This window comes from Mastigoproctus giganteus, chromosome 8 (assembly GCF_048544385.1).
Source record: "Mastigoproctus giganteus isolate SK-2022 chromosome 8, ASM4854438v1, whole genome shotgun sequence".
Classification (NCBI taxonomy): Eukaryota; Metazoa; Arthropoda; class Arachnida; order Uropygi; family Thelyphonidae; genus Mastigoproctus; species Mastigoproctus giganteus.
Window position 1 is genome coordinate 208,375,006 of NC_143582.1, and position 16,873 is coordinate 208,391,878.

General features: G+C 34.5%; 1 protein-coding gene across 1 annotated transcript in view; it reads right to left on the reverse strand.

Annotated features, from left to right (window-relative positions):
- LOC150082232 (uncharacterized) overlaps positions 1-16,873 on the reverse strand; it is a 1,008,282-nt gene that overhangs the window by 898,218 nt on the left and 93,191 nt on the right. The window contains exons 18-20 of the mRNA XM_090379191.1: positions 9,316-9,507; positions 5,220-5,403; positions 661-809 (exon numbers count right to left, since the gene is read on the reverse strand). Coding sequence (XP_090235317.1) covers positions 661-809; positions 5,220-5,403; positions 9,316-9,507 — 525 coding nt within the window. The remainder of the gene's footprint in view (positions 1-660; positions 810-5,219; positions 5,404-9,315; positions 9,508-16,873) is intronic.

Below are 16,873 nucleotides of genomic sequence, written 5' to 3' on the forward strand. Positions count from 1 at the left end.
GGATTACCACTAAAATGACTACTGCTTAACTAAATCACTATTAAATTTTCAAGCTACAAATTAGACCATATTTTAGACCAGCAGAAATAGCTATTTCTATTATGTTTTGATGTCTATTCCAGTTTTTAAAATAAAGATCCTTGAAAATGCTGTATGGCTCAGGATTTCATTTAGCATCCTCACTGGGTCTTTGTTACCAAACAAAGTTTTAATTAGTACTAGTTTTTTCCCAATCCAGCCTGGTGCCATTTACAGCTGGCCTCTAGTAAATTGGATTCTAATAAAATCCATAAGTATTGCCTTGTAAACATATTAAGAATGATGATATCCAGCTCAGGACCCTGTGTGTGCCAAGCCCATGCTTGGCACACACAGGGTCCTGAGCTGGATATCATCATTCTTCTCTTTCTTGGTGAATCCCTTCTACTTCTGACACTCTCTCTCTCTCTCTCTCTCTCTCTCTCTCTCTCTCTCTCTCTCTCTCTCTCTCTCTCTCTCTCTCTCTCTCAGGGTAATTAAATTTTTTTTTTTTTTTGGCTGGTGCAACATAAGCCTCAGGCTTCCTTGCACCATATAGTTAATAATAATAATCTCTTTTTAACTATTGTGGACTAAAGTAACACATTTCTTGAACTATATTTTCTGAATTATCCATCTTACCTTTTCTTTCAGGTGAGCAATTTTTTCCTGTTCAGAAACTTTAAGGTTGCCTGACAAAACATACAACTCGCTGTTGATCACTTGGAATGAATTTCTCATTTCTTTATTTTTGCTGGAAACTTGATGCAAACTGGGTGGAGTTTGCCCACCTGAATAAATAAAGAATTATATATTAAAATATCAGATATCAAAGTCTGTTACATTAAAAACATAAATACAATATGATACTGTAAAATTTATACTATATATAAATATATATCTAATAATAACATAACACTATTATACCATGTGAAAATTCTTAACAAATAGGTTTTATTAAACTCACATAAAATACAAGCCCAACAATACACCGATTTTTTCGCAGGTGACATTTCAGAATTCTTACCAAATCCCATCTTCAGACCATAAACAACTTTAGAGGAACTGGACTTCTTACTTCCTGCATCTAATACCAACCTGGTTTGTATTATAGAATGGATTTGTTAAGAGGCAATCTTATCTGACCAATCTGATTGCATATTCTGATGCAATAACAAAGGAACTGGAGGTAAAAATTAATATTAATATCATATACTGTCCTTAGATTTCGGAAAAGCTTTTGATACTGTTCCAAATGAAAGCCTGCTATACAAATTGGAGAGGTGTGACATTTAGAGCAAGTTATTGCTATGGATATAGGGATAGCTGAGTGGGAGAAGACAGAGCGTGGTTATCAATGGGCACTGCTCTTCATGGACTAATGTTATTAGTGGAGTTCCCTTTACTTTACCTCCCCAAGGCTCAGTGCTAGGCCCACTATTTCCTATATTCATTAATGATACTTATGAAGGCATATCAAGCTTAGGTTTGAAAATATGAGAAAAGATCTTTAAAGGATAGGATAGTTTTTCTCATCTCTTACTGATCAATCAGAAGTCAATTATTCTCTTATGTTTTCCCTTTTCTTATTTTCCTTGACATCCAGACCACTTACATAAGTTTTACATGTGATCAAGAAATCACTATATGTCCCAGAATGTCATGTGCTTTATACAGGTAAATACAGCAAAGTAACAGTTTTTTAATTGTAGTTAGATCTTAATTCATCTTTGTTTTTTTTGTGTGTGTTCCTAAAAAGTTAATTTTTTGTGTTGCTATTATTGGTGGCCACTGTAGGAAGTTGGAACCTTATTCTGATCTTTGGATATCCTCCAAATGACTTGTGGTGTTCTGTGAACTACCACTTCTCTTTTTTCTTTTTTTCTTTTTTCCTTCCTGCACTGATTGTTTTAAAAACTTCATTCTCGTTCTCTTCCCCATCTTATTTTCCTATTCTTATTCTCTCTTTACACTTTCATCTCTCCTTTGATCATCAAAGTACCTTCCCAATGCACTTGACTCATGGATCCACTTCCACAAAATGCATAGAACTCTACTACAAGAGTTGGAACTTCTGCCTTCTCCTAAATATCATAACAGCCAATGACATTTAATATTTTCTCAAAAAGTAAAAGCACACCCAGATATTTACCAGCAGATATATAACAGATCCACCACTTTACTGCCATGATATATTCAGACTTACTGTGTTAGGATGGGAAAAAAAGAACAGATCCATCTGTGTCAATCTGACTGAACTAATGTTAAGTGTTACCAATCACTCAAGATTATTGCTTTTCATATGTTCTCACCTGTGACATATGTTCTTTCTATCACTGCCATATCATATTTTATTTCTTTATGTGATTAAAGGATAACTAGCAACAGCACACTGATGATAAGCAAAACTATGTTGTTCTCTATGAACTGTTTTAGTGGATACTATACTTGCAGTAAACTCACTAAACTCCAGTCAGTGCTACGAAGCTTACAAATTGATCATTTCTAACTAATCTATGCAATATTCTGTGTCTTTCTGTAAAAATGTCTGATATTCAAAGATATCTACTTTCTGCAGTTCCTTATTTGGTAATGTACAACTCAGCTCTAGGTTATCCATGTGTTGGACAAGATTTTGCAGCTCCAGCGAACAGTTTAGTGGGAGTGCTGTGACTCAGGGAAGAACCAAAAGGGGCAATTCTCCTAAGCATTACAGTCTAAAAAAATATGCGAAAAGTGAAATGTTTCCAGACCTTTCTAGAACAGGACATGTTCTAGCCAAGGAGGATGCCTTGGCTTTGTGTGTGCTAGGTGCAAAGATGCCCTCAAAGAAATTAATATGAGGGGGCCCATCGAGCTCTCATCTGCCCAACTCAATACCAGAGCTCACTCCTGTGCATCAGGCAACACAGCGGCAATCTCCAAGGCAGAATGTGCTGGTCCCACAGGAGTTCATTACTGTCAGTGACGCTATTGTCGGGGATATGGGGAATATATTAGGCAAAAAGGAGAGGTGGAATAGGACCAGTGTGTCTGCCAGGGGCAAAAGTTGATTCACTGTAGAGCAGATATCATCTTTTAAGGGCATAAAAGGTGATATTGTTGTACACATTAGCACTAATGACCTTAAGAGATCTGCAGATTTATTTAATAAGTATAGGTCAGTGGTGCGTGGTGCGCAAACTGTGGGGCGTGACCCCTAGAGGGGCTGCGGGATAAATTAAAGGGGTCGGGGAAATTTTTAAATAAATTTATTTTTTTGCGTACATAAAAGCTAAAAACCTGTTGTTAAAATTACTTTTTCAGTACTGTAGGTGTAGAGACCTTCCTATTTGAACTAAGTCTGAGATATGAATGAACCCTACCGCGTCGGGAATACGCCTTAATTTGCTCACTGGCTATGGACACGCAAAAAGCAGCTGACTAGTATGACTTCTCAGTATGTATTGATACTTCTACTCAATTGAACCCTTATGGTAATTTCTTCAGAATTGCCTGAACTGTATTGCCTAAAGGCCAGAGGTGCGAATGTGTGGAACACTAAATATACATCGCAAGTGTGTTGCACGCAGGCATGGCACTAGGGGTTTTTTTTGGTCCTAGACAGAAATGTATTTGGCACCCTTGAGATACTTTTATTAAATATTATTATAATAAAAAATTTGAATTTTGGCACCCCCAGATGTTGGTGCCCCTATGCCCTGCTTACCAGGCTTACCATGTTCTGTTGGCCTTGGTTGCACACAAGCTTTATTCTGCTTCATAATTCAGTGAATTCTCCTTGCTGCAATAAAAATTATTTCAATAATGCATGGAGAAAAATACAGCAACAATTTAAAAACCATTCCTCTGTCCAGAGACACAGTTTCGAGGAGTATTACAGTTATCGGACAACATAAAATTTAATTTATTAAATTGACTGAAAGAAAGTCCAATTTTTGCAATACGGTTAGATGAATCCACAGATATTTCAAACCTTGCTCAACTTATTGTATATGTTGGATACTGCTACGAGGAAGATATTTTGGAGAATTTTCTATTTTGCAAAGCTTTGGAAGGAAGAATGATGGGCCAGAAGATTTTTGATGCTATAAATATTTTCTTTCAAACAAATAATCTAACGTGGAACAACGGTGTTGCAATATGTAATGATGGCTATATTAACAGGAGAAAATAAAGGTTTAAAAGGCAAAGTAAAGGAAATTGCTCCAAATATCATTTTTAATCATTGCATTATACATAGGGAAGTATTAGTAGCGAAGGAAATGCAAACTGATTTGCATGAAGTTTTGAAAGATGCAGTAAGTGTGATCAACTTTATTGGAAGTAGAAGCTTAAATAGCAGACTTTTCACTATACTTTGTAATGAAATGGGATCTGCTTATGAAATGCTTCTTTTATATATGAAAGTGAGGTGGTTGCCCAGTTGTAAGGTTTTGCAATGTCTTTTTGGCCTCAAACATGAAGCTTTATTGTTTTTATCAGATATAGATCAGAACCTTGCTCAACTGTTTACAATTAAAAAATGGCTTGGAAAACTTAATGATTTTAATTTAAGTCTTCAAGGACAGGGAACAAGTATATTAATCCTCAGAAGCTTGGAAAAATAAATTTAACCTTTGGAAAACTGAATTTGAGCGAAATAATACTGAAATGTTCCCATTTGCTTATGGCATATGATGCAAGAAAGCTTGCTTTCTTGCATCATATGCTTCAACTAATGCTAATACTAAAGTTACTAGGCTGTCATCTGCATGCCAATCCCTAACATTACAATCTTTGTACACTTCTGCAGAACTTTTCATGTTTAGTGATAGAAAGTCACATCAGATATGACAAAATTATATACATTTGCATGCATTTAATTTGGCAGGCATATACTTTGGCAATATATTGTACATACATAGCCTACAACCTCATTATTATAAACTTAAAAATGCATGTATACTGAAAAACTCTGATGTTAAAACAAATGTAATATATTCTCTTCCAATCATTCTTAAACTATGGCCTACATTCAACCTACTTGGCAATCAGAAAAATAGAAAAATTTTCAGCAGACCAGAAATAAATTAAACTTTAAAATATTTTGACAGGCTGCAAAAACTTCAAAAATAAAAGGCTACAAAAAATTAATAAAAAAAAGTTGTTAAAAAATCAGAGAACTGTTATTCTATTCCATTTGATTGGATATGACTCACCATATAGCTGCAAGGCTAGAGAAGAAATCTTAGAAAGCCTTTCTTCTTGTTTTGCTTCCCCTGGCTTAAGAAATGTTTCTACCTCATTTAAGAGTGAATTAGCATCTTCAGGAGTTTTACAACTACTTGATTTGCGAGCAATAGTAATTAGAATTCTGCTGCCTTCCTTAAACCATTCTTCTGCCTATATCATAATAAAATAAAAACAAATAATATAACTAAAATTATGGTGGACAGGTAAAACTCGTGGCTATCTAAAGAGTCAATATGAGCTATTGCACCCTTTACCAGGGTAATTCCCAAATGATCCCAAATTGTGACCCTGCCAAGGGGTTCAATGAAACAGCTGCACTCAGATTAAACATATTAAACTGCTAAAAACATCACTAGAAGTTATTGTATGTAATTATAAGGAAGCCTATAAACTGTGAACCTGGCCTACGTAGACTGAGCTCTGGGCTATGCAGGTCAGGCAATATAGTGTTTTTGTTACTTATCACTTATTTGGAGAGGTTTGGATTTGAATCCCATAGGAAACTGAAAAAATTTTAAAGGATTTAAAGGATCTTCAATCAGGACTGTAGTTAGCTGATTTCAGAAGGCAGGCTTTCTCTCTGTGAGTTAATCTTGGTTATTCAACCCAAATCAGCCTGTGAATACACACTAGTAAAAACTTCATATACTGCCATCAGGGCCGGCCCCAAAATTTGTGGGGCCCTGTTCAAGAATTACTTGTGGGGCAAAATTTATATGGGGTATTTTTTCACCCTGTGCAAAACGTATATGGAGTATTTTTGCAATAGCAATTTTTTAATTTTCTTTTTTTTTCTTTTTTTTTTTTCAAATTTTACAGCTCTTGGAGTGAGGATAATGTGGGTAACTAGACATTAAGACAGCCATAGGCTCGTTGATAGAAATGTGGAAAAGACAAGGATAATATTATTGTTTCGACCATTTGAGCATGGGGCCCTGTTCGCCAGAACCAGTTTTACAGCTCTTGGAGTGACAATAATGTGGGTAACTAGACATTAAGATGGTGGTAGGCTCATCGATAGAAATGCGAAAAAGATGCAGATGATATTATTATTTAGGCCATTTGAGCACTGGGCCCTGTTTGACAGACTCAGTTGAATATGCCAGCACTGTAACTGTACACTGCTTACACCAGATTGATACTGTTTTACTAAAAAAATGAATACTAAAAAAACTGAAAATCATGATCCATCCTGAGGATTGGTTCATGATTTTCAGAATACATTCTAAGATATTTCTGAACACATTCCAGAAATATAGATCCCCGTGTAATATATATCCTCCTGGAATATATATTCAGCAATCAACAAACTATTTTAAAATCATTTTGATGGAAAAGTAAAATGCTGCAAACTTGCCTCCAAAGAGAATATTTTTAAATCATAAAAAAAAAAAAATTTAAATAAAAAATAAAAAATAGCCAGCAGCATCTCATTTCTTCAGGGAAAGCCATCAGACACCTGATGTTTGCCAAAACTTATCATTTCAATGAACATTCTTCAAACATCCATGCAATATTTTGTTCATTTAAAATGCTCCTCTTTTAAGCCTGCCACCCATAATATTCTTTCGACAAACGCTTTGTAGACATTTAGAAAATTTTCCATCAGAACTTTAGAGTCTTTTTATGTTTTAAAATAATTTGTTGTTTATTTCTAAACACATTCTGATGTGTTTAAAAATAAATGATAAAATTGTGACCCTCGTGATCTAGCATAGGTCACCAAGGTATAGTTTTGAAAATTGGGCTATGAATGCTGTGGCCCATTATCATGCTTTCAGACAGTGTTGGCTTACACAAGCCAAAATGGAAGGAATTCTCTGTAATTCAGATCCAGAAGTTGATGATGCTGAATCAAATAATTCATTTACAAACATAAAATGTATTACTGCAAAGGAAAAAAAATTAATGATGAATTTTTTATTTTTTTAAATATTTAATATAAGTATTCTATTTTTTTTTTTTTTTTTTGCAAAATTTAGATTTTTTTTCATTTTTGAAAATAAATCCACTTTAATGTTTGGCAATAAAGAATATTTAAGGGCATTCATGTACATAGTTTTTCAATTTTTACAAACTTCAAAATTCCTCAATAAAACTCATTCGGGGTGGCATGGGATAGGGTCCAAAAACCTATTCACGAAAAGGCTAATAGTCTCTCTAAAAATAACATTTTGAAGATAACAGTTTTACAGCATATTGGCATTTTTTTTTGTCTAAATTCAACTGCTTTGTTGCCTAAGCAGGGGATCACAATTTTTAATTGGTCTCTGGTAATGAATTTCAGTTTATTTCTCAGATAATTTATAATGTGAACCCAAAATGCAATCTACTATTTTTGTGACTTTAATCTGTCCTTAGCACTCTATAAAGATTTATTCTATCAGATTCCTGATCACTTAAATCACAGCATTTTACACAAATTGCTAACCTCAAACAAAACTAGACAAAATGCTGAACCAAATCTGGCAGTTCTTTTTCCAACTGAGACCTCCTTTAAACTCAGTTCACTGTCATATCTTGTCTTTATCTGATATTCATAAAATATAAAAGTATTCAAAGTATTCAGTTCCCCAAAATTCTAATTCTGAAGTTCCTATTGAAATATTCTCCCTTTCACCTCTTAATTTCTAAACAGTCCCCTTTGTATTGGAACTCTTGAATATCTTTTCATTAGAACACCTAAGCACACTGCTATTTCATCAAATAGCAGTGTGCTTAGGTATTAGGTGTTTAGCATCCCACAAATATTGGTGGTATACTAAGTTTTTAGTCAGCATTTCAACTAAAATGATAAAAACCAAACAAAAAACAAACAAACAAACAATCCCTTGAAGCAGAATATCCTTATTTATAACACTGCTAGATTTCATTCATATGGTTAAAAAAAAATTGAAGACTGTAAAGTTCTTGATTCCTTAAACTTCATTTGGGAAGAAAATTCTCTCATCTTAAACTCAGTATTTTTTCCCCACCTAAGGAAACTCAATTATTCTCAATAAAATCAATATGATTTCCCAATATTTTGTGTGTTTAGTGTTCATGATCACAAGTAAAGAGTTACTTGCAGGTTCAAGTCCGTAATAACATGAAAAATGCATAGTCCATTGTGATCTGTGATGCCAAAATATGGCAGCCCTAAATAATTAATTCAATATGCAAGCAGTCACAATGAATATGTAAACTCTTCTGACCTACCAGAAGAGAATAAATGGAAATTTGCTGGTCCATGTGTATAGATTTCCTAATAATAATTTGGCTTTAGAATTTTTTAAATAATAATTCTTTTCCTTGGACTAATTCCACTGGTCAGGATCTCATTCCTAATTTGTACTCAAATTTTCTAGTGTGTAAGTTAAATTGAGGCTCTCTCTCTCAATCCCCCGCCCAGTCGGCGGGGGATTGAGAGAGAGATTGATTCAGAGTACTGCAAAAACCTTGGGAGGTGCATTATGGCCACAGAAGCCGATGTGCCAACAACTAACTAAAAACAAACAAAAAAAAAACTCAATTCCCCCCTCACTTTTCAAAAAATATCTAAAAGAACAGTATACCCCACAGCTATATTATTCATTTTCTATCTCTAAATAGCCAAATCCTCAATTCTCAGTCAATGAAAGAATGATGCCCTATTAACATTTCTTCCTCATTCTACAGTAACCTAAAAGGATACTGTTTGTCAATGTGAACTGCTCAAATACTGCCTAAATATTTGTTCTCATTTACACTATGGAATAAGAAGAATTTCAACAATAACTTACTTGAATGAAATGAAATTTTTGAATAATGAATTTTTCAATAGAAAAGACCAAATGTCTTGTTTATTTATATCTTTCCTCTACATCTGATATTTGAACTTTCAGTATTCTGTAATTTTCTAAAACATTTCACTGTATTAAGAATGACCTCTTCATCATTTACCCCTCTTTCTTAATAAAAAAAGATGCTTTCAGACAATTTCTTGATCTTAATGGTATGATTTTTGAAAAAAACAAATTAGTAATGAAAATAAATATTTCTGAAAAAATACTATGAAATTAACAGTCACTAAAAATTGTTTACCTCTTCAACAAGCTGGAAGTACTCAAGAGAAAGGTCAATTAATTTGCGATTCTGATTAACCTGCATATGAAAAGAAGACCATTTGTTCTGAAGGCTCTGAATTTCTTTCTCTATATGGAATGAATCAAGATATTTGTCTTGCATCATCTTTTGTGCAGTACTGACAAAATGTTTGATCCTCTGTTCTAGTACCTGAATAGCAAAAAATATAAACATAAAATCTTAATAGCAATTTGTATATAACAGATGGTAAAAAACCTTATTGATTTAACCAATTCATTTGATTCAACAATAAAAATTATATAAAACGTTTAATTGAATATTAAAAGGCTTAATTCTTCTTGTTCATATATATTATTTGTATAATATAATATAATACCATGTGTAACATTAAAATTATAAAGCAACTACGAATGTACAACCACGAATGTAAAGAAACATTTAAGTGACTACAGGGGAGGGGAGGGGAGGAGATTTTTACAAATGTTATATAACATGTTTTTCATAAATTTTCATAACATGTTTCATAAATTTAATTTTTTTCATATATTTGGACTCAAAAAAAAAAAAGAAATATTATTTTTCTTAACTGTTCAGCCAAGACTATTGCCAAAGTACAGATTGTAAGAGTGGCACCTTTCTGTGGCATTTTGTGAATCTAGCTAATACATTATAATGCCAAAGTAATTGAACACTTGCATGTTTTAAATAACATTTTATTGATACAATATTTAATTATGTGTCAGCCCACCTTAATTACACACTATATCCTCATTGATAAACCCTGTCTTCAAACCAAGTCATTACAAGCAATACAGCATCACACTGTTATGCTGGAACGAAAATGAACCTTACTCATACTGCTTCCATAGTGCAGGGAGAGCAGAATTATCCAGAATGTCAATGTACTGCATGGCATCCACTGGTCCAGGAATGACGACAGATGGACCAAGCCCAAATCTCAAGAAACAACTCAGACTGTGACAGCACCTCTTCCAACTTCAGAGTTGGCAGCACAACCCAAAACACTCTCAATAAATAACATTCTCCTTGAATCCAATATGGTAATTAGATTATCAAAATGGAGCCTCTCCTCTTTCTGTATCTGGAACATGTACCTGTACCAGATACAGAAATTGAGGCTGGTACAAGTACTTAACATTCAGTGCCCTTGCACAGGAATGCTGAAAGCATTCTTGTGCAAGGGCAACAATAAATAGACTAGTTACTGTTGACTAGTAACAGTAACTGTTGACTAGTAACAATAAATAGACTAGTTACTATTTATTGTTGTAGAGTCTATTTATCCTCTACAACAATAAATAGACTAGTTACCAAGTTGAATTAGAAGAGTCACTGACATACAAGACAGTTCAAATCAATGTTAACCCATTTCCATACAAAAATCAAGCCCAGCAATCTTTTGGTGATAAAGAGAAAGAGCCAACTTTTATGGTAATATTTTCCATTTTTCAGAGAATAATCTATATGTTCTAACAAGCATGTTTCATAGGGAAAAGCCTTTTTTCACCTGAATGGTATGTTAACATGCAGAATACATGTATATAGGCCACAGAGTCCTGTATGAAATAATGGAGACTGAACTGCTTACTCAAAATGCAGCATGGTGTGCTACTTTGGCCCAATTTTCAACCATTTTTTTTTCTCAAAAAATACAGTGAATGCTGATGATTAGCTGCATTTTTAATAACAATTTATTCCATTCTCAAATATATAGCATAAATTGACGAAACATTTTAAGTGTTTTGAATGAATACAGAAAATGATGCACTAGTTGTTCTCAATGAGCTGAGAACAACTCGTACAGCATTTTCCTGAAAAAGTACCCAAATTGTTGGTAATATAATTTTTAAATATGTTTTGGGGCATTTTTTTTTTTTTTAGCTCATACAAAAATTTGGGTACACAGCTTATTTACTAATTTAAACCAATGCTTTAGATATTCACCTAGAGCTATCAAATTAAGTGAATAAAATGAGTCTTTATTGACCTCAGAATTTTTACTAACAATTATTTTAACTATTTGCCTGTCTATTCATAGATTAAAAGAAGTATAGTATTTGGTTTTTTACCAATATTTACTAAAATGTGACTTAAACTGTTGTGCTGCATGAAAAGTTAGTCTCATTTTTCAAAGTGAACATTCATTTTCCCTTGAAACCCACTCAATTCATTAAAATATTAGGATTGCATGATTTTTGACAGAAGTTATACAGACAGATAACAACACTGATATTGATTACTTTTCAGGGGAAATGAAAAGTAGTAGGTAATGGGACATGCTCTTTCTCACCTTCCCTTACCTATTACAGAAATGTCCTAGCCCACTTCCTACAGCTTAAGATTCTTTCTAAGTTTAACATCCTTTACTAGTGAATATAATCTAAGATTTGGTTTTTTGGTTTTTTTTTTTTAGGAGCATTAGCAACTAAGGCCATATTGCTCTGGAAATATGCGGTGGTCATTCCCTAACCTTTCCGCATCCTCCATATTTGGTGGTGACTGGCTCGAACCCCGGTCTAATCAAGAAGCATGTGCTACGCACTGTTGCTCCTTTCCACCTGGCTACGGAGGCGCCATATAATTTAAGATAATCTGTATATGTTCTGCTATACATTGGTACTAAACATGTCCAGTCATTATCTTTCAGTTAGTGCAAAACTAAAAATAATTCAAAAAAGCAGAAAAAAAAAAATCAAAAGTTGTATTGCTGGTATAAAAGGAGGGCTTTTCATGGTCAGAAAGAAAATTACCTTGAAATAGAAGAAGGGATTTAATATTTAATTAATATTAAATTAAATTAAATTTAATATTTAATTTAATTAAAAGTTTTTATAAATTCCTTGAATTTATTAAACTATCCACTTCTGCAACAATAGATGGAAGTTTGTTCCAACAGTCAACAGGCTCCTGGCTGAAGGCAAACTTCCACACCTATTCTATTCTCAACCATTTTTCCTCAATTTGAATTTATGCACCCTAAGGAGCCTAGTCTGAACAAAAGGAAGAATCCCATCAACACTGAGCTTGTTCAAGCCATTCAAAGCCTTAAACACCTCAATCGGATCACCTCACAGGTTCTCAGTCTCTAGATGCTGCACTTTGCAGAACTGAAGCCTTTCTTGGCAAGAGTATCCCTTTGTTCATCTCATCAATCTCATTGCCCTTCACTGCACCTGTTCCAGCAGCTCTACATCCTTTCTAGAATGAGGCCTCCTGACCTGTATTCAGTACTCAATATGTGGCATGACCACTGCCTATTATAATGGGATATCACTTCCTCATTGCTGCTAGCAAAATTCCTGCATATCACTGACAAAACTCCATGAGATATTCCGGCAGCCTGTCTGCACTAATCAGAGAACTTCATATCTGACTGCACAATTACTCCCAAGTATTTTTCATTTTCCACTACTCTGAGCATGGTATCAAATAGTTGGTATGTTAATCTGGGATTACAGCTATCCATACGCAGTACCTTGTATTTGTGAATGTTAAAATCCAATCGCCACTTCTCAGCCCATCTGCCTAATTTTTCTAGATCTTGTTGCAGTAGCATACATACCTTGATTACTATCATTAACCATCCTGCCAAACTTTGTATCATCTGCAAACATAGACAATAAGCCTAATATAGCTTTATCAATATTATTAATAAAGAAATAAAATGACAATGGCCTAGCACTGAACCCTGCAGGATGCCACTAAAAACATTAGTCCATGAAGAGCATTAGTCCATTGATAACCACTATCAGTCTTCTACTACTCAACCATCCCTTTATCCATAGCAAAAACTTGCCCTTAATGCTACACTGCTCCAATTTTTACAGCAGTCATTTAAATGCAACAATATCAAAATCTTTCCTGAAATCCAAGTATATGATATCAAAATTAATTTTTGCATCCAGTTCCTTTGTTACTGCTGATGCAATAACAAAGAAACTGGATACTAGTTCTGGAAATAGTATCCAATCAAATTGATGAAACAAGACTGTTCCTTAAGAAATTCATGCTGTTACTGCAGTACAACAACTGAACTCCTGTCTAGATAGTCTTGTATTACTTCTTTAACTAGTGAGTCCATTATCTTCTCTGAAACAGAATTTAGGCTAACAGGTCTGTACTTACTCATGTCACCTTTTGATCCACCTTTGTGAACTAGAGGTACATTTGCACATGTCCAGTGCACAGGGACCTTTCCTGAATTCAATAATGTTAATGTCCTTGTTCATACTCTGGCACGGCCACCAGGTCAGTGATTTACAATAAATCATCAATACAAATGTTAATCATATTTAGCAGTCATGGGGTTGAACCTCAGGCCACTCAAAGAGTGCATGTCACTGCACACACGCTCCTGATCACTCAGCTACATCAGGCCGTTCTGATAATTATGGCTAAGGGTTTGCCTACCTCTTTTGTTTTCTGATTCTCCTACTACTGCATAGATTCCATCCACCCCAGGTTACATCTGGCTTTTTTATAAGTGCTTTTTTTTTAACTTCAATAATTTCTCTTCCCCTTTCCTCTCAGTTATCATAAAATCATTTAAAGATTCTGTTACATTTTGATAAACTTCTTGCATCCTCTTGCCTAAAGAATTCCTTATGTAAATGTAGATGCAAAATACCTATTCAGTTTATCAGCAACCTGAGCAGGATCATCAAAAGTTAAACTATCAATATCAAATGGGCTAATGTGGTTCAAACCCTAGAAAGAAGAGTTTACATAAGTAATCTTTGCTCTTTTTCTTTGAGTCCTTTGCCAAAGTCTTCTCATAATCTTCCTTAGCATGCCTAAGGCAGATTATCTGTTAGCTTGCCTAACCTCCCTTGTGACTTGATTGCAGACTAGTTTATATCTACCATAGACCTCTGTACTACCTTATAATTTATATGCATTCCATGCATTTTACTTCTCAGCCATGAGTCTCATTAGTTCATCCAATTAGGTCTAGTCCTTCTTAATTGGTACAAAACCTAGTAGCTTCTATGATTATTTCCCTGAATGCTTTCTATGTAGAGTTTGCTGTTGGTAACATCATCAATTGCTCTCACTGTATATAATTTAAAAAGTCTGAGACCACTATAGTTCACCTTTATGAAAGCAAAAACCCTTTCCTTTATTTGTGATGGTAATTACATCTTTAAGCAAATCCCAGATAAATGCACTGTGTATTGTGGAGTGCCACCTAGCAGTTCTTTTATCTGCAGAATTACTGCTGATAATCAGATCACAAGTAATACTCTCTCTTTCTTGTTGCTGCTCTAATATGCTGCTGTAGAAAACAGTCATCCAATAAATCTGCAAAAGTCTTGTCTGTGTGTGTGAGTGACCAGACCAGAAGTCTCAGTCAATGTCTGGAAAGCTAAAATATCCCATTATAAGACGTTCTGATTCTCTGTACAGTTATTCATTATACTCATCACAGTCATTAGGCCTATAACACACTCCTACTCTTATTTTCATTTTTCCATTGCTTATGTCACACCAAACTGACTCAACATTGCACTGGCCACCCATATCAGCTGGACACAGTGCCATAGCTTTTATATGCTTCTTAATTAAGAGCATAACCAGCCTCATCCTGTCCTGTCTTTCTTTTCTATACACATTGTACTTCCCATATTAAAATTCTGCATCTCTTATATCTGAGTGACACCACATCTCTGATATCCCGCACAATGACTTGACCAGTGCTTCAAATTCATTGAATTTATTTACTATGCTCCTACAACTGCCGTATACACAAGTATACATATGCCTGTTTCTTAATCTTAGTTATCCTAACACAGCCCATGTATTTGCTTGTTCCATGAGGACCCCCACAGCAGGTCTTGAACTCCCCAACACCTGGATTTTCAGGCTGCTGCATGTTTCAACAAAAGCAGTGCAAGAATCACTTTCATCTCTGCCTGCGGCTGTTGTTAATCTATTACTCTAGTATCTTCCCAGGAAAGCAATTTTCTGATTCACCTAATGCTGCCTCAACAGCATCAGCAAATATTCTTGCTCTCTTTCTATTTAAGTGCATTGTGTATTCAAGCCCTGTAGAAAGCCTCTTCTCTTAACAAGACCATGTTGATAAAAATTTTGGCCACACTTTGATATGTTTCCTTCAAGCCAACAATAGAAAGCGAAGGAACTGATGAGTTTTGTTTCCATTGTGCAGAAAAACTACATTTAAACTTCATTTTGAGGCATGATAAATATACATCATTAATTAGGCTTGTGTTCAATGCCCAGTTCATTCAGAAGACTATTAATATCTTTACAGAAATATTTTGAAAACACTTTGTGACATTTTCAATATATTGTAATTTTAGTTACTGCTTTAAATAATATCCACTGTTGTAACCAAGGAGTTCTGCTTGCGCCTTAGATAAGTTTAAATCTAAAAATGTCATTGAACTCTTCTTGTTTAATTAAGCATGTCACATTATAATTTTCAGGTTGGTAGTCCAAATCTGTTGAAGTGAATGGTCCAGCAAAGTCTGCAACATAAAAATCCTCACTATATTCATCACTGCTTCCTTTATCCCATGATTTTGGAGGGTTGGATATTGGCAGGTCTTCATTATGTGGAAAAATACTTATTGTAGATGATATATTAGGATATTTGATGTTTTTCCAGCTTTTTCTGGATATCCCTCATATTTTTCTCTTGTAGAAATAACAATCATCAGTGTGGTTCTCACTACACTCTAAGAACAACAAAAGACATACCTTTAATTTTTCTACTTAGCCATATCCTCAAATTTGTGATACAAGTAATACAGCAAATATATGAAGCCTAAGTTTTGTCCTGATCACCAATCTTCCAACCAAAGTACAAAGGATAAGCACATTTAGTAATACCGTATATTTTCTTCCTCTGAGTTTTTGTTGTAAATTGTACGTAGCAGAAATTCTCCCTCAGGATGATTCCAACATTTCCCCTATATGTGCTTAAAAATTTTAACAATACAATGCTAAGCAAACCACAGAAGAAACAAACAGTATACAATATGCAATTAACCATACACATACTTGCATTACCATATTTCTGTTACGGAAAGAGAGAGGTGGCAGACAGCCATACAAGGCTGAACATGTTAACTCTCCACAACATTACTGAGATCTATGAGTATGTGGGCTCCTCCGTAGCCAGGTGGGAAGGAGCAGCAGTGCGTAGCACACGCTTCTTGATTAGACTGGGGTTCGAGCCCGTCACCACCAAATACGGAGGATGTGGAAAGTTCAGGGAATGACCACTGCATATCCCGGAGCAATATGGCCTTAGTTGCTAATGCTCCTAAAAACCAAATAACAAACAAACAAACAATATGAGTATGTGCAAACATTATTATTTGCAGGTAATATAGCCAGCAGATCAGTATCATATCTACTTCCCTAAATTGCAGTAAGGCACATATAATGTGTTCTAAGAAACTGTGGGAAAGTACAGATCAGTCAGCCAAACTTTGGTAGCAGGGAAATGCTAAATGAAATTGTATTTTCAAGGATACACATCACCATTTTCTAAAGGAAAACTCTT